The sequence below is a fragment of the Limulus polyphemus genome, unplaced genomic scaffold (assembly GCF_000517525.1).
Source record: "Limulus polyphemus unplaced genomic scaffold, Limulus_polyphemus-2.1.2 Scaffold643, whole genome shotgun sequence".
NCBI classification, from domain to species: Eukaryota; Metazoa; Arthropoda; class Merostomata; order Xiphosura; family Limulidae; genus Limulus; species Limulus polyphemus.
The window spans coordinates 354868-368392 of NW_013666253.1; the positions used below are offsets into that span (position 1 = coordinate 354868).

A 13525-nucleotide genomic window follows, 5' to 3' on the forward strand; every position below is an offset into this window, starting at 1 on the left:
ATCAATACATTTTATCTTCATAATTCTTTCTTTAAAAGCAGATTTTTGATCCAATACTTAGTTGATCCTATCACGCTAATTCTGTATTTTACAAGAACCTACTCGAAGATGTTTTTATTTAAAAGTAACTAACACATTTGAAATGAGTAATTTTAATATAAAAAGCATTGGAAAAGAATTTTTCAGTTTGTTAGAAAATGATAATCGCAGAAGTTTCTTGTTCATTACATATAGTGTGTGTATTGGTACACAAAAATTTGTTTATTTATAAGTTGATTTATAATTTTTACAGTTCTGATGTTATTCTGCTCAGAAGTTCTTAACAATATGTGTAAAGTATATTTTTACTAACACGACTTTGTAACAGTTAAGTATATTGTTATGTATCTTTCGAACAGCAGAATGGAGACTTCGTTCATATTTATTTCCTGTAACTAATTGTTTAATTGAATGAGACATTCGTTTGAAAATCGTCAAATATTACAACTTTTAAACACGAACGTGATACGGCTTACACAACATTGTCGTCAGAAACTTATATATAAATGTTTATAAAATTAGTTACAGTATTATAACGATTATAATGTGTAATGTAAAAACAAAAGAAGTGAAATGCAGTGAATTAATATCCGGTATTAACATTTTCAACTTTTTAAAAAATATTTTATACATCTCTCAGTATCAATCTATGGATTTAAATGTTCTTATTTTATGCCACATCAATGGTCGGTAGACACTAATATACATATTTTCAGATCTTTAGCAAATATTGAAATGTCAATTAATATTTAATATCTTTTTTCAGTTTTACTGCGTGCAAATATAAGGCTTAGAAATTTCCTTGGAGGCAGAATAATACTCTCGTCAAGTGCATTTCAATTGACCAATGACACTTGACCTCTTTGTTTCACCCACTGACCATACGAAAGGAAACGAGGTGGTCAATGGTTACAAATGTCAAGGGTATAAAAGGGCTACTTTTTATCTTTATTGTATCAATTGCGATCCTGCTGAAGATGATACAGCTCAACATGGCGCCATTAATACGAAACCACTGCAGTGACATATAGTTTTTCGGTAAGTACACTAGTATAGATAGTTTGCATGGGTTTAGACAGTAGCTGTATACATTATTCTACTACAAAAGTACCGAGTAAAAAGTTCAAGATGATGTCTACTCTACAACCACTGTTGTTTAGATCCCTATCTGTATTAATAAAACAAGTTTGACTAAGTAACTTTTCAAAAATTATCTTAGTTCACTATTTTTATAAGGGGTGATGTTATTGACGTTATACATTCAAATTGTTATCAAATATACACTTTGCTATTTTAAATTTCTTGGTTTGGTATACATTTCGTGTATATCAGTCTGTTTATCTTTTAAAATATAAATTGTTTTATTTCTAATTTAATCTTGTGACTGTTACCGATCCTATTTGAAAATTGGATCTATCCCCCGGCAAGTTACAACCAAACTATAACTTATATAGCTGAACCATTTTGTCAGTTGCGGCGTGGGGAGAACGGACAGATATTTCGAAAAATTCCCGCCATCAGTATTGAGTTTGCTATATTCTTATTCGACTTTTTTTTTTTTATCTTGTTTCTATAGCAATAATTGATGATATTATTCTAATTCTAAAATGTTTTCCAAAGATTAGTAAACTTTAATTACGGGTAACAATAATATAGGTATCTGGAATGAATATTAGGCCTAGATGTGTAATTGGTTTTACATAGTTTTGGGGAATATCTGGCGGTAACTGGCGTAGATTTTATTAAAAGGGAAATTTTCGTTGCGACGTTTTAAAAATTTTATTGGTAACATTTAAAAAAATATTGTCACGCTCCCATTTGTAGCATTTTCTTGGTGGCTTTTCGTCTTTGTTAAGAACTGAGGTTGTATACTGTATTTAATATTTTACTTTCAGTACAGTTTAGCAATTATTTTTCGTTTGTTTTGTATTGGTCGAACACTATCTTACGCTAATAGTGTTAAGGATGTCAGTTTATAAATTACACACATCTATATATAATATAACATTCGGCGACAATGCTTTAAAGATAATTAAAAAAAAAAAAACCTAATAAAACTCGAATGCTCTGGAATTTTATAAAACGTGATTTACCAAACTTTTACAATCTTATAGGTCGCGGTTTAGATATTTTCAGTACTTATTTATAGCCGAGTAGTCTCTAGTGTAATCTGTTTGCTTCAATCCCCAAAATTTCAAAGTTCGTTCGTAACTCGAACTGAATATTTTTAAGGCAAAGTACAAATACTATGCTTCCCTTAGAAATGTGTGAAAGACGTTGTACGGTATTGTTTGTAGTTCTGAGTGAAAATGTACCATACTTGTTCATATGATAGTATCAATTAATTAACTTAATATTAAACTTTTCAATTGTATTAAATGTATTTACCCAGTTTTTGTGAAATGATTTCAGTGATGTTAATGCTTAGTAAGTGCATAGTTAAATAATGAAATCGATCCAACATTAGATTTTTTTACTTTTATATATTCTTATTGAATGTTTGTTGTAATAAAACGGACACAAAGCACACGTTCCTGTACCATAGCTGGATAATCTTTTGTGTGGGAAGAAATAGGCCGATACCTTAAGAACCGGTTTTCAGGAGGTGGAACAACAGGGCCTGTAGCCTCGTGGTCTAGGCGATTATATCCGGACAGGGAAGTTAGCTTTGTTTTATCTAATAGCATCTGGTTGTTCTGTCTCAGCTATAAGATAGTGATTCAAATGGCGCATACTGTTATTCCTCTGAAGTACGGGTGCTTTTAATTGATTTAATATTCAATTTGTTAAATCGTTGATCGTGTAATTGTAGTTTTATGTTAAAATATTTTTTACTGAACTTTAGTAGTTGTCCTTCCTGATGCCACCTTCACTGCACCACGCGTGTTTTCTTAGAAAGCATTGTTAACTTAAAATGTAATTCTTAAAGTCAGTCGCCGGTTGAAAGTGGTCATAACAGGCCTGCGTTCTCTCAATCTTTCATGGGCACGGACGTAAGCGTCCCCTTAGGCGAGCATACCACAGTTTTACATGCCAGACTTTCCATGCTACGGATTGGCCCGTCCGGCCCACGTATGGTCATTATCAAGGGGGGAGGTTTTTGGTCTTGTCCCTGCCCATTTTGATAGCGTAGCAAGTTTCGCGGAGGTAGTTGTGTCGCGCAGTTCGCACTGTTTCTAACGGCTGGCTTGGTGTGGCGCACTTGTTTTGATGGTGAGGTTTTCCAATCTTCCGATTCGCGCAGCTTTTGAGTTAAGGACACAGTATTGAGGCTGTTCGATTCGACGTTGTGTAGTGCTACTATTATTGTGAATTCTTCCACGTATTGGGGATACCTCTGCATCGAATTTTCAGCGCTTCAGTTTATGCATGTTAACCCTAATATTAGTCTTAAGAGTAGTCACTATAAACCATAGAAGACTGGAAATTCTTGGGCGAATGTGATTGTTTATCTTTGACTGTGGATGATTGTGATTCTGGTTCATGTGTACTTGTTACCATGACTAGATCCACACTCATCCATAGAAACTGATATTTCTTCGATGCACGCGCAAACTGCCAGCTGCTGTTTCAAGATGGATTTTTCAAGCCGGTATTTGCGTTACTGGCTGTAAGAGAAAAACACACACACAAAATTAACAATTTCTATTCAGGGGTTATAACACTTGTTCTATTATTTTTATTTCTTGTTCATGAGTTATATATGAAATAATATTTACGAAGTGATTTATTTTTCATATTTTAAACTACATTAAATCTCGAACAATAAGTACAGGATCTTGTATCTCCAATATTTGAATGTAACGGTTTTTGAATTAACGCTTACGGTGGGATAGGGAAAACCGCCTTTCCGCGCACCAGTGTCTCTTAACAACCTGTACATCGCTACAGGGAAGGAAGGGGAGGGAGCGGCGGTGATCAACTTTTTTTTTAGTCAGAAATTCCTTCTCACGCTCAGACACGACAGCCATTGAAACTCGATTGTTGAAAATTACAAGACGAGTTGTAGTTGGTTTGAAAATTTTTTGATAGTAAAATATGAACTGCTTCTGTTAAATCTGACGCATAGGATTATTTTTTTGTCGGCACATCTATTAAATAGTTTGTTATTAAAGTTGTGATACTCTTTTTAACACGAACTACTGGAGAGGGGGGGGGACTGACACGAAATGGTATACATAAACAAGAAAAGATGCATATCCGATTATAATATATGAGCTGCAGTAATATACAACTTCAAATTTTGCACATTATTGTAAACACCAACTTCAGATAACCCTTCTCTGTATTAACTTATTATTATTCATGTATATAAGTATAGGAATTTTCCAAGTATTAACCAGAAGACAACCAAAAGCTAGTGTACTCGCCGAGTGGATGTTCACTCGGTCATGCAGATTTATATCATCACCGGGTAAACATTCATCCGGGATCTGAACACACAAATCTTCGGCATCTACAATGTCTCCATCTGGTGGTAGAGAAGCAAATTATAGTCTTAATGTGTTTTTTTTCCAAGTTTGTTTTTTAATTTGACCTCTTCGTTAGTATTTAAGCCTGGTAGAGAAAGCCAGCGTGGATATATGAATGTACAGAGAACAGTAGTTACTTTGAGTTCCTTGTAATTTATGATTCTGTTAGTTTCGAGCTGGTGAGCCGTAAAGTGTGTGTTTTGCACTTGTCGAGAGCGATGTTATCGAGATTGTGTAGAGCTGTGATTTATAGCGTGTATTGTAGAAGTTGTTAAGTTTAAAAGTGACGAGAAACGTACTGATTGTGGAACTTCAGTGTACTAAACGTTATATCGAGGAAGAATAACTGGTTTAATCAAGAAGGGACTTGTATCGCTGAAGATCCTCTGAAAGAATTTCTACTGGAAACAAGCAAATATGTGACAGTTCATTACCAGTCCTTGCCGTCATCATGTACTCCTAACAAGGTCCAAACGCAACTATGGAGAATCAGTTAAGGATTAGGAGTTGTGCTTAAACCTACGACGTCTCAACTACTGCCTTCCGCTGTCTGCAGCCAGTTGTGGGAAGGCAGTTACCCTTAATATTTAGATATAACCTTAAAGTAGAAATAAACCACATTAAATTTCTAAAATTGTAAAACTCCCAACATCCACCTTTTTAAATATAAGATGTGCAAATTGTCCCAACAAATAAGCAAATGTATTCTTGTAGTTCAAATAAACCACCATATATTTCTACTCCCAGCCTCCGTCCTTTTTAAACATTTATTACAAAATGTTACTAAAAAGTAATTTTATAGCATCAAAGTCATCAAGTTTTCACTTGCGTTATGGACCTGGTGGGTTATTATCAGAACTGCAGCTGCTGGAGAAGTTGACTAAAATACTGTGAAGTTTCATCTGCATCAGAAGTTTAGTTTACAAGAAGAAGAAACAGAATTTATTTATACCCAGTAGGTATACTCTTGAAGACATTAATCAACTTTTTGTAAAATTAATTAAACATTTAAAAAATATTGAATATTGTTTCTTGTAATATACTGACTAAAAATTTTATAAACATAGATAAAAATTAAATAGAAACTAATTGAAACAACAGTTTTGATTTTGTTGGCTCATAACGAACAATTCTTACGGCCCTTGGAAAGCAAAGACTCATTTTCGTCACTTTTACACATTAAGACGTTGTTGATCTTGTAATATGATTTTCATTTATTTTAAGTCATCTGCTTTATTTTTAATTTTATTATTCCGTAAGGTAAATGTATTGTAAACCTTCAGTTACATTTAGTATCTCGGTGCCTTTCATCAATATTAAGCTTAAGGTGAATCAGAATCTCGTACACCACAAACATGGCTTTTCCAAAACCTATAAACTAAATGCCCCCACTTAAACAATTCAGTACTGTAGTTTCTGGTTTGGGTAAGTATTTACTAATAAAATTAAATCTGGATACCCTCATGGTTAGGTTTGGTTTAAAACTATTCGGTTTCAAAATGACTCTGCAACACTTTTTTCCCATCAAAATTTGCTATTTCAGGAAGTTCATTATGACCAGATCGACAGTCTTAGCATGGGATATCAAGTTTCACCTGTTTTAGCTAAAAGACAGAAGTTGTAAAGTGAAGCAGCAAGTTTCGATCAATTAAAAACGCGATTGCTGTTGGTAGAGAAGACGTACAAACGGTCCTGTTAGGATATCGGACATCCACAATCTAGATGAGACTGGTTTACACTAAAAGGCGGCGATTTCAATGTAGAAAAAACAAAGATTGCATAACAGTTGTTTGAGCAAGTGACAAATTGTAGCCATTTTGATTGTGGAATGTAAGTGGCCAAGTAATTTCAATCGCGATTGAAGGTTCAGGACGAATATGAATGGTTGGATGACCGCATTGTTCTCGGAATGGCAACGGTATGGTGATCCACCAATCCAGCCTAATGTGAAGTAATGTATTCTCAACTGGGAAGTTTCGAAAAAGAATTCAGTTCAAAAAATATTATTCTGTGGAAAGTGAATTCTTTTTTGTACATTTGACCTTTACGGCGTATCTTGGTATTATGTAATTGGTTTGAATAAAATATTTTATAAGGAAATGCCACTAATTATGTAATTTGTGTAATTATCGACGATATACAGAACAACAATAAACCGATAAATTTATTGTATACTTATTTTGAACACTTACATTTACCGATCGATAGTCCATGCTATGAACAAGTCTCCATTGTATTCAAAGTGACTTAATTCCAATACCCGGATGTCTCCGTAATCACGACGAATTGGTTCATTACAACTGTCGATCACAGAGGTTTCAATTTAGTTATAAATATGTTCTAAATTTGTATATTTAACGTACGTCATGTTCAAATTGTCTTTAGCCAGTCAAAGAGCCCATAAATTTGAATTACTCCAATAAATATTGGAGTAACCCCCAAAGCTTGTTTTTTAAAAAAAACTTTCTTTAAACTTGCACTGTATGCTTTGTATAACAGAACAGCCAAGACACTACTTATGTCTAAAAATACCAGTCTTAGTAACGTTTCTAAATTTTTCCTCGTCGTATTTTCCTTTGCAGAAATCACGCGATATTCGAGGGTTTAGGCAAGAGAGTCTAATGACACAACATCGAAATAAAAAGTATGTAATGACAGTTTCGTGCAATTGTTTCTATTACGCCTGATCAGTAGCTCGAAACGTCGCTTAAATACATTTTAACTCGTTATGCATTGCGATATAATACTTGTACCTTAATATCGCCATTTGTATGTTAGTAACTGAAAACAATCACTTTGTTCTCAAACATTTCTCGATGTAAAACGAAGTTTACTACAAGTTCTGTAAGGTTGGTAATAATGAACACTACATTAGGGGTAGGGAGTTGTAGTAAACCTTTGTAAATATCAGCAGAATCCTACTTCTCAATTTGCAGCATTCCAACGCCAAAAACCCTGTATATACGTACTTAAATGTTTGATTCCAAAGCCACTGGCAGTGGACTATATTTTTTAATAAGAACGGGTGGTATTTTATGTAGAATTGAGCAAATTACTAAGATCCACTTGTCTTTAGTAATTTGAATTAATTTTGCGATAAATAACTACTACGATTTATGATGTCTTAATGTCTATACAAAATGATAAAACCACAATAACCCGAGGTACTTCGAAAGGTGGACATTTTTTCAGAGGCAAATTGGGAATGGTGGTGTAATCGAATGAGTGATAAAGGGAGTTGAGTGACGTCATCTGGTCTTCCAAGAAATGTTTTTTCAATGTTCTGTTATATATTTCATTTCCGTTACAATGTGAAGCGATGAGAGTTTGGGATATTTTGCTTTAGAAGTTGTTAAAAAAATGAAATAAAAAATACACTTACGTGTTTAAGCAAGATAAAGGCGACATCTGATTGAAAGAGATGCTAAGCTAATTGAAATTCGATGACCAGGAACCCACTTTGAGACTAATAATGGCTGGAGACGGCTTGAATGGGTAATGAAGAGAAACTTTAATATAACAGCAAATGTACAACGTACCTGATGATAAAACCTTGTCGAAACGTTGTACATTTGCTGTTATATTAAATGTTTTTCTTCATTACCCATTCAAGCAGTCTCCAGCCATTATTAAGCTAATTGATTTATGCAAACGAGTATGGACAATTAATCTAAGAGTTCACGCTGAATGAAAAAAATAAGCAAAGACTACAAATTTTTCTGACACGAGGTGAAACCAGTGATAGGAGATCACCGATTTGAGGATCTAGATTGAATTCACTGTCTTGTCATTTTAGCGTTGATAACAGTGAAAATTACCGATACATTTATAAAGGACACTTTTCTTATTAAGTTTATTGCATTGCTTATACCTCCCTAACCGTGTTTAAACACTTTATGATAATATTTTGTTTCATATCCCCACTGCTATTAAGTACTGTTATGATAATTTGTATTCTTCGTGAGATTTACACGCGATAACAAAACGATCTAAAAACATCCGAATAATCTAAATATGTGGTTGTTAAAACATCTTCTGGCGATAAAAATTTTTAGAAAAAGTTGACAAAAAAAAACTGCTTTTTTTCTCCTACAGCAATTTCTGTACTTTTAGACAGCCATTAAAGTATTGAAGAAACTTAAAATACCCTCCCCGAATATCGGTGTGCAAGTGGAAACACTTTTCAGGTTAACTTCTGGAAATGACCAATTTTTCTCTAATGTCAAAACCATAATTTATATAAATTTTTATGTAAAATGAACCGTAACTGCCCAGATTGTCAACAGGTGTAGACACCAATAACCCAATCGTTAAAACTTTTATTTAAAAAAAAATCATTTCCCAATTTCCAGCAATAAAGGAGAACAAATTATTTTTATTTAAATTATTATTTTATCTTGAACACATTTTCACTACACAACCAAACTTTACTAGAACAAAAAAAAATTACAAGCCTTACATAGTTAGAATTTGGAAGTTTCACGTTATTAGACTTTACATTAAACCAAGATTACACCAACATTTTTATAACACTACTTAAAACAACATAAAAGCAATTATTTGTATAAATAACCTCAGAACACTTTTAGTCGAGACTTTCTAATAACGGGTTAGCCCAAGTGACTACATAAATAATTTAACAACTTAATACAATCAAGTGGCAGAATTTCACCCATAAAAACTGCTGACCAGATATAGTTGTCTACAGAGGGTTATGTATTTGTACACGTAATAACTTAGCTACCACCACTTGTACATGGGATGACTATTAATCATGACTGACAAGCACTATACTGAAAAAACAAATTCAAGCTTACTGTTTTGCTTCACAATGATTTACACTAACAGCACTACACCTTGTACTTCTCCATTATCAAACTTTTTTTTTTATCAATTGAAGTATTTTCTAATACCCTGGAAGTTTATTGTTCTCCAAAAAAGGCAACATATATTATCAATACCAGCTAGAATTTTAACAATTAAAATCATACAATGTACAAAGCAGAATACATGAAAGACCGCTTGATGATGCTGGGCAAACTGGCTGGCACACTTTCAAACTGACAAAATGCCAGCTTATACTGAAATATTAAAACAAATCACATGACCAGACAAATTCAGAGAATCATGTAAGTCTGTTTAGTATACCCATTTTTGTAATTTAAGACTTGCTGTAAGTGTTTTACAATTCTAATGACTATGCTAGTGTTTTATGAAACAATTTTCATTTAATGAAAAAAGGCTTTATTGTTTTTGAAGTTTGCAGCAGAAAAGAGGGAATGCGCACGAGAAGATTAGTTTTCTTGAGTATCTGTTGGCTCCTCTCCATCCCCTTGTGTGTCAGATGTCCATAACTAAAAAACAAAAGAAGTATCTGAATTATCCTGAAAACAAACGTTACTATTATGTACATGTTGATTCAGAAGTCCACTGATAAGATAAATAATTCAGAAATAGTGAAATATATAAAAATTGTTATTAGTACCGAATGAGGGTTTTGGATCTACCATGTTAACAACTATCAGCAAGGTCACAGAAATTTTCTTAATGTACATCATATGTGAATGGTAACAAAGTAAATTATAACAAGTTAAACATTGATAACCAAATTCAAGATACAAAAATATCAAAATACAATTTGAAATGTTACACAAACCAAGGTTCAAAGTGTGATGTCAGAATTTTGCAATATTGGGTCACCATACCTTTGGAGAGTTCAAAAGGTTAAAAAGTATGAAAATAAGATCCCCCTACACAAGGTAGCACATAAGCACAGTGCTGTAGTTTTACTAAAATTAGTTATTATTATATAAGGCTTGGGATTCCACTAGATTGTAGGCTAAGTGGGCAGATAAAGAACAGTTTTCAATATTGGCAGTAAAGCTTCCATATTACCACAACTGGACCACCATTTTATTAATACTGCCTAGATGCTCATCTCATTTATAATTATAACTTTAATTAGTAATTAGTCAATTTAAAATGATTAATTTGTAATCGTCTGTGCCTTTGCATTTAACACATGATACACATTAATAAAAGTTTTAGAAGCCCTCAATAATATCACAAGCTTACAAGACCTCATTCCATTTCACCCAATGTGTGTTTAATTATATACATTCTTATATCATTCCCTGCTAAGCAGTTACTTATGAACAATAAAACAGGTTATTTTAGAAGTACATTTCATTGTACTGCTGTATTAAATAACTGCCTTCTAGTTGTATGTATGAGGTTACTACTAGTAGCGGGATTGAGTAGACAAAATTTCAGATGAAACCCAAGACAGACTCTAAGAGAATGTTAGTGAAAATGTTTATTTTAAGAGAAATTCTCATTTTTACCACTATTCCAGTCATATTAATTCCATCATGACACTACTATCTTTAGGTTTCTTCCTAGTCTCTAAGTTACACAGTCAAGCACAAGGTCTGTAATCAGCCCCTACTTAACAGTCCATGGTGGCCGTTTACAAAATAGGGCAATAAGAGTTGATTTATATTGACTGAATTGTACTGCTGTTAAACTCAGATGTGGTAGTAGCATGCCACTGAACTATGATGACCTTTGATTAATATGGCACCCTTTGCACTTTCATCATACAGAAAGTTCATCAAGTGGAATGAGGTTCATGATCAAATATGCTAAGACTATTCTCGCAAGTCTGAATTTAATAATAATTAATATCCAGTTTTGTAATTTAAACTTTAAAACATTGACTTAGTTTCTCAGTAACAGTATTACTGCACATCACTAGTCTAGGCCAATTAATGTATCAGTCATAGCAACCAACAGGGTCACATGAAGTTATCTGAGAGCTGTTCTGTGTACATAAGAGGATCAGAGTTAAATTATTTCTTGGTAAAAATAAATGGACCAGTACTGGGCCCAGATGTCATGAGACTTAACAAGGTGCTCTAACAAACCCTCACAAAACTCAATTTATAGACACTCTTGAACATTAAGGTAATGGTGCCTGTGAAAGGGAAGGACTGTTGATAGTTTTTTTTTTAATAGTTGGTAGGAAAAGCCCCACTTTCACCTATTCCCAGTTATATGTAATACATATACAGAGAGAAATTGATGATTAAAAATATATTGCCCGTTCCTTCCTTGAAGTTTCCCGACTGCCACTGCTTTGGATTTAGGCTCTTCTGCTATTCAATAAACCTACAATGCCCTTCACTAACAGTCTGCTATGATATAGGAAACAAATAGGCACTACAAATTCCAGATAGAGCCTACTTTAAAACATCTTTAACAACACTCTCAGTTCATTAGCATGAAAGATAATAAATTTATTCCAACTTTACTTACTGTGAGGTTATCTCTAAGAAGCTGCATTATGAGTGTACTATCTTTATAAGAGTCTTCATTCAGTGTGTCTAATTCTGCAATGGCATCATCAAATGCCTGAAAGAAAACAACAAAAAATTAATATAAGATTATGAGGTGAGCAGAAGTCAGTGTGAGTTTAGAACAGATAAGAAAAAAAAAGTTTAAAACAAAGCTTCAAAAATATATTTACAAACCATGTGCTAGTAACAACTCTCACAAGAATAATATGATACAGTGATCCTAAACAAATAATTATTTTTACAACTGTTTCCTGTGTTGTCTAGTTGATTTCATATTTAATGTATTAATGTACTTTATAATCAGGCTGGTGGTAGCAGTCTATGTAAGGATGGCTCAGACTGTTCATCGAAATGATATTTTAATAATCTCTTCAAAAGGTCACCAGAACTTTACAATACCATACATTGTTTTCATTTATAACAATGTATATATGTTTTGGGAATGTCTGTAAATATCATAGCAAAAAGTTTGAATTTCTTGTTGTTCTTTCTTTCTTTACATAACTCAAAACCAAAATAATGGTGTCAACTAAATTCACTGAGGTGACAATTTCAAATAGAGTATCTACTTTTGTAAGTAATATTAACTAGGAGTAATTTTTAAAAAATCGCAAGTCTAGTGTAAACAATGTTATCATTACCCCTTGAAGCTAGCTTTCTTACAGGAATTTGGTGTTTCTTTAAAAAGCTTAATTACAGGGTGAAACAAGGATTACCTGCCAATAACGGATAAACAATATTACAGTTGGAACCTCATTGTAATAAGAAAACTGGTTATAAATACAACTTTCTTATGTCTATTGAAACACTGCTTTAAAAAACAACACTAATAATGATGCAAATTCCATCCCTACTATCTTGTTTGCATTTTTTTTTTAAGGATTGATACTAGCCATACCTACATGTACTCCTCTTTTTGAAAATTTGTATTTACCTGTACATTTTACAATTCTTTCACAATCTGTTATGTTTTCAAGTTTAATTCATTTACAGAAAATACAACCCTTTTTCACAACTGCATTTTGCTTAACCATAAAGTAAGAATAACTTTTAAAATGTATAAAGCTTTGTTGTGATTATTATAATTACTTCCACAAAACTAAAGAGACAGAAGTCACTATTTGCCACAGTATAAGAAAACTTTCATGTAACAATGAGGTTACAGAATTATGTACAACATGCTAATTAATACAACCATTATTGATTTAAGATATTCCAATTATTATTATTCCATCTTCATAAACACTGTTATGGACCTTTTCAATATAATTATTTCTTAAATAATTGTGGCAGTTAAGTTGATCATTCAGCCAGACCTATAAGTTTGTGTTCTGTTGGTTAGAGATGGTTTAAACAAACTCTGTCAGTCTAGATTTAATAATAACTGGCTGGAAAAATAAAGGAAAAGCTATAAATTGAAATACCAATTATGCATACTTAGTCAATTTTGAGAAAATAAACACTACGCAATGACAAAGCCTTTATAACATTATTATTGTATCACTTTTGTAGATGTTAGTGTATTCTTCATTTTTATTAAATCTAATATGCTCTTAGGAATTATTTAACTACATTTAAAGAGGCTTTACAATGATTATCATCTTTTTGGATCTTCAGTACAGAAATATAGGGGGGGGGGGGGGGAGGACCCGAAAA

The 13525-nt window shown here is 32.9% G+C and overlaps 1 protein-coding gene across 3 annotated transcripts in view; it reads right to left on the reverse strand.

The window, feature by feature from the left end:
* Window positions 1-8866: 8866 nt before the first annotated feature.
* LOC106459654 (14-3-3 protein zeta-like) overlaps window positions 8867-13525 on the reverse strand; it is a 15543-nt gene continuing 10884 nt past the window's right edge. For all 3 annotated transcript variants that reach the window (XM_013919293.2, XM_013919292.2, XM_022386183.1), the window contains exons 5-6: window positions 11829-11924; window positions 8867-9865 (exon numbers count right to left, since the gene is read on the reverse strand). In XM_013919293.2, coding sequence (XP_013774747.1) covers window positions 9806-9865; window positions 11829-11924 — 156 coding nt within the window. In that variant the 3' untranslated portion in view covers window positions 8867-9805. The remainder of the gene's footprint in view (window positions 9866-11828; window positions 11925-13525) is intronic.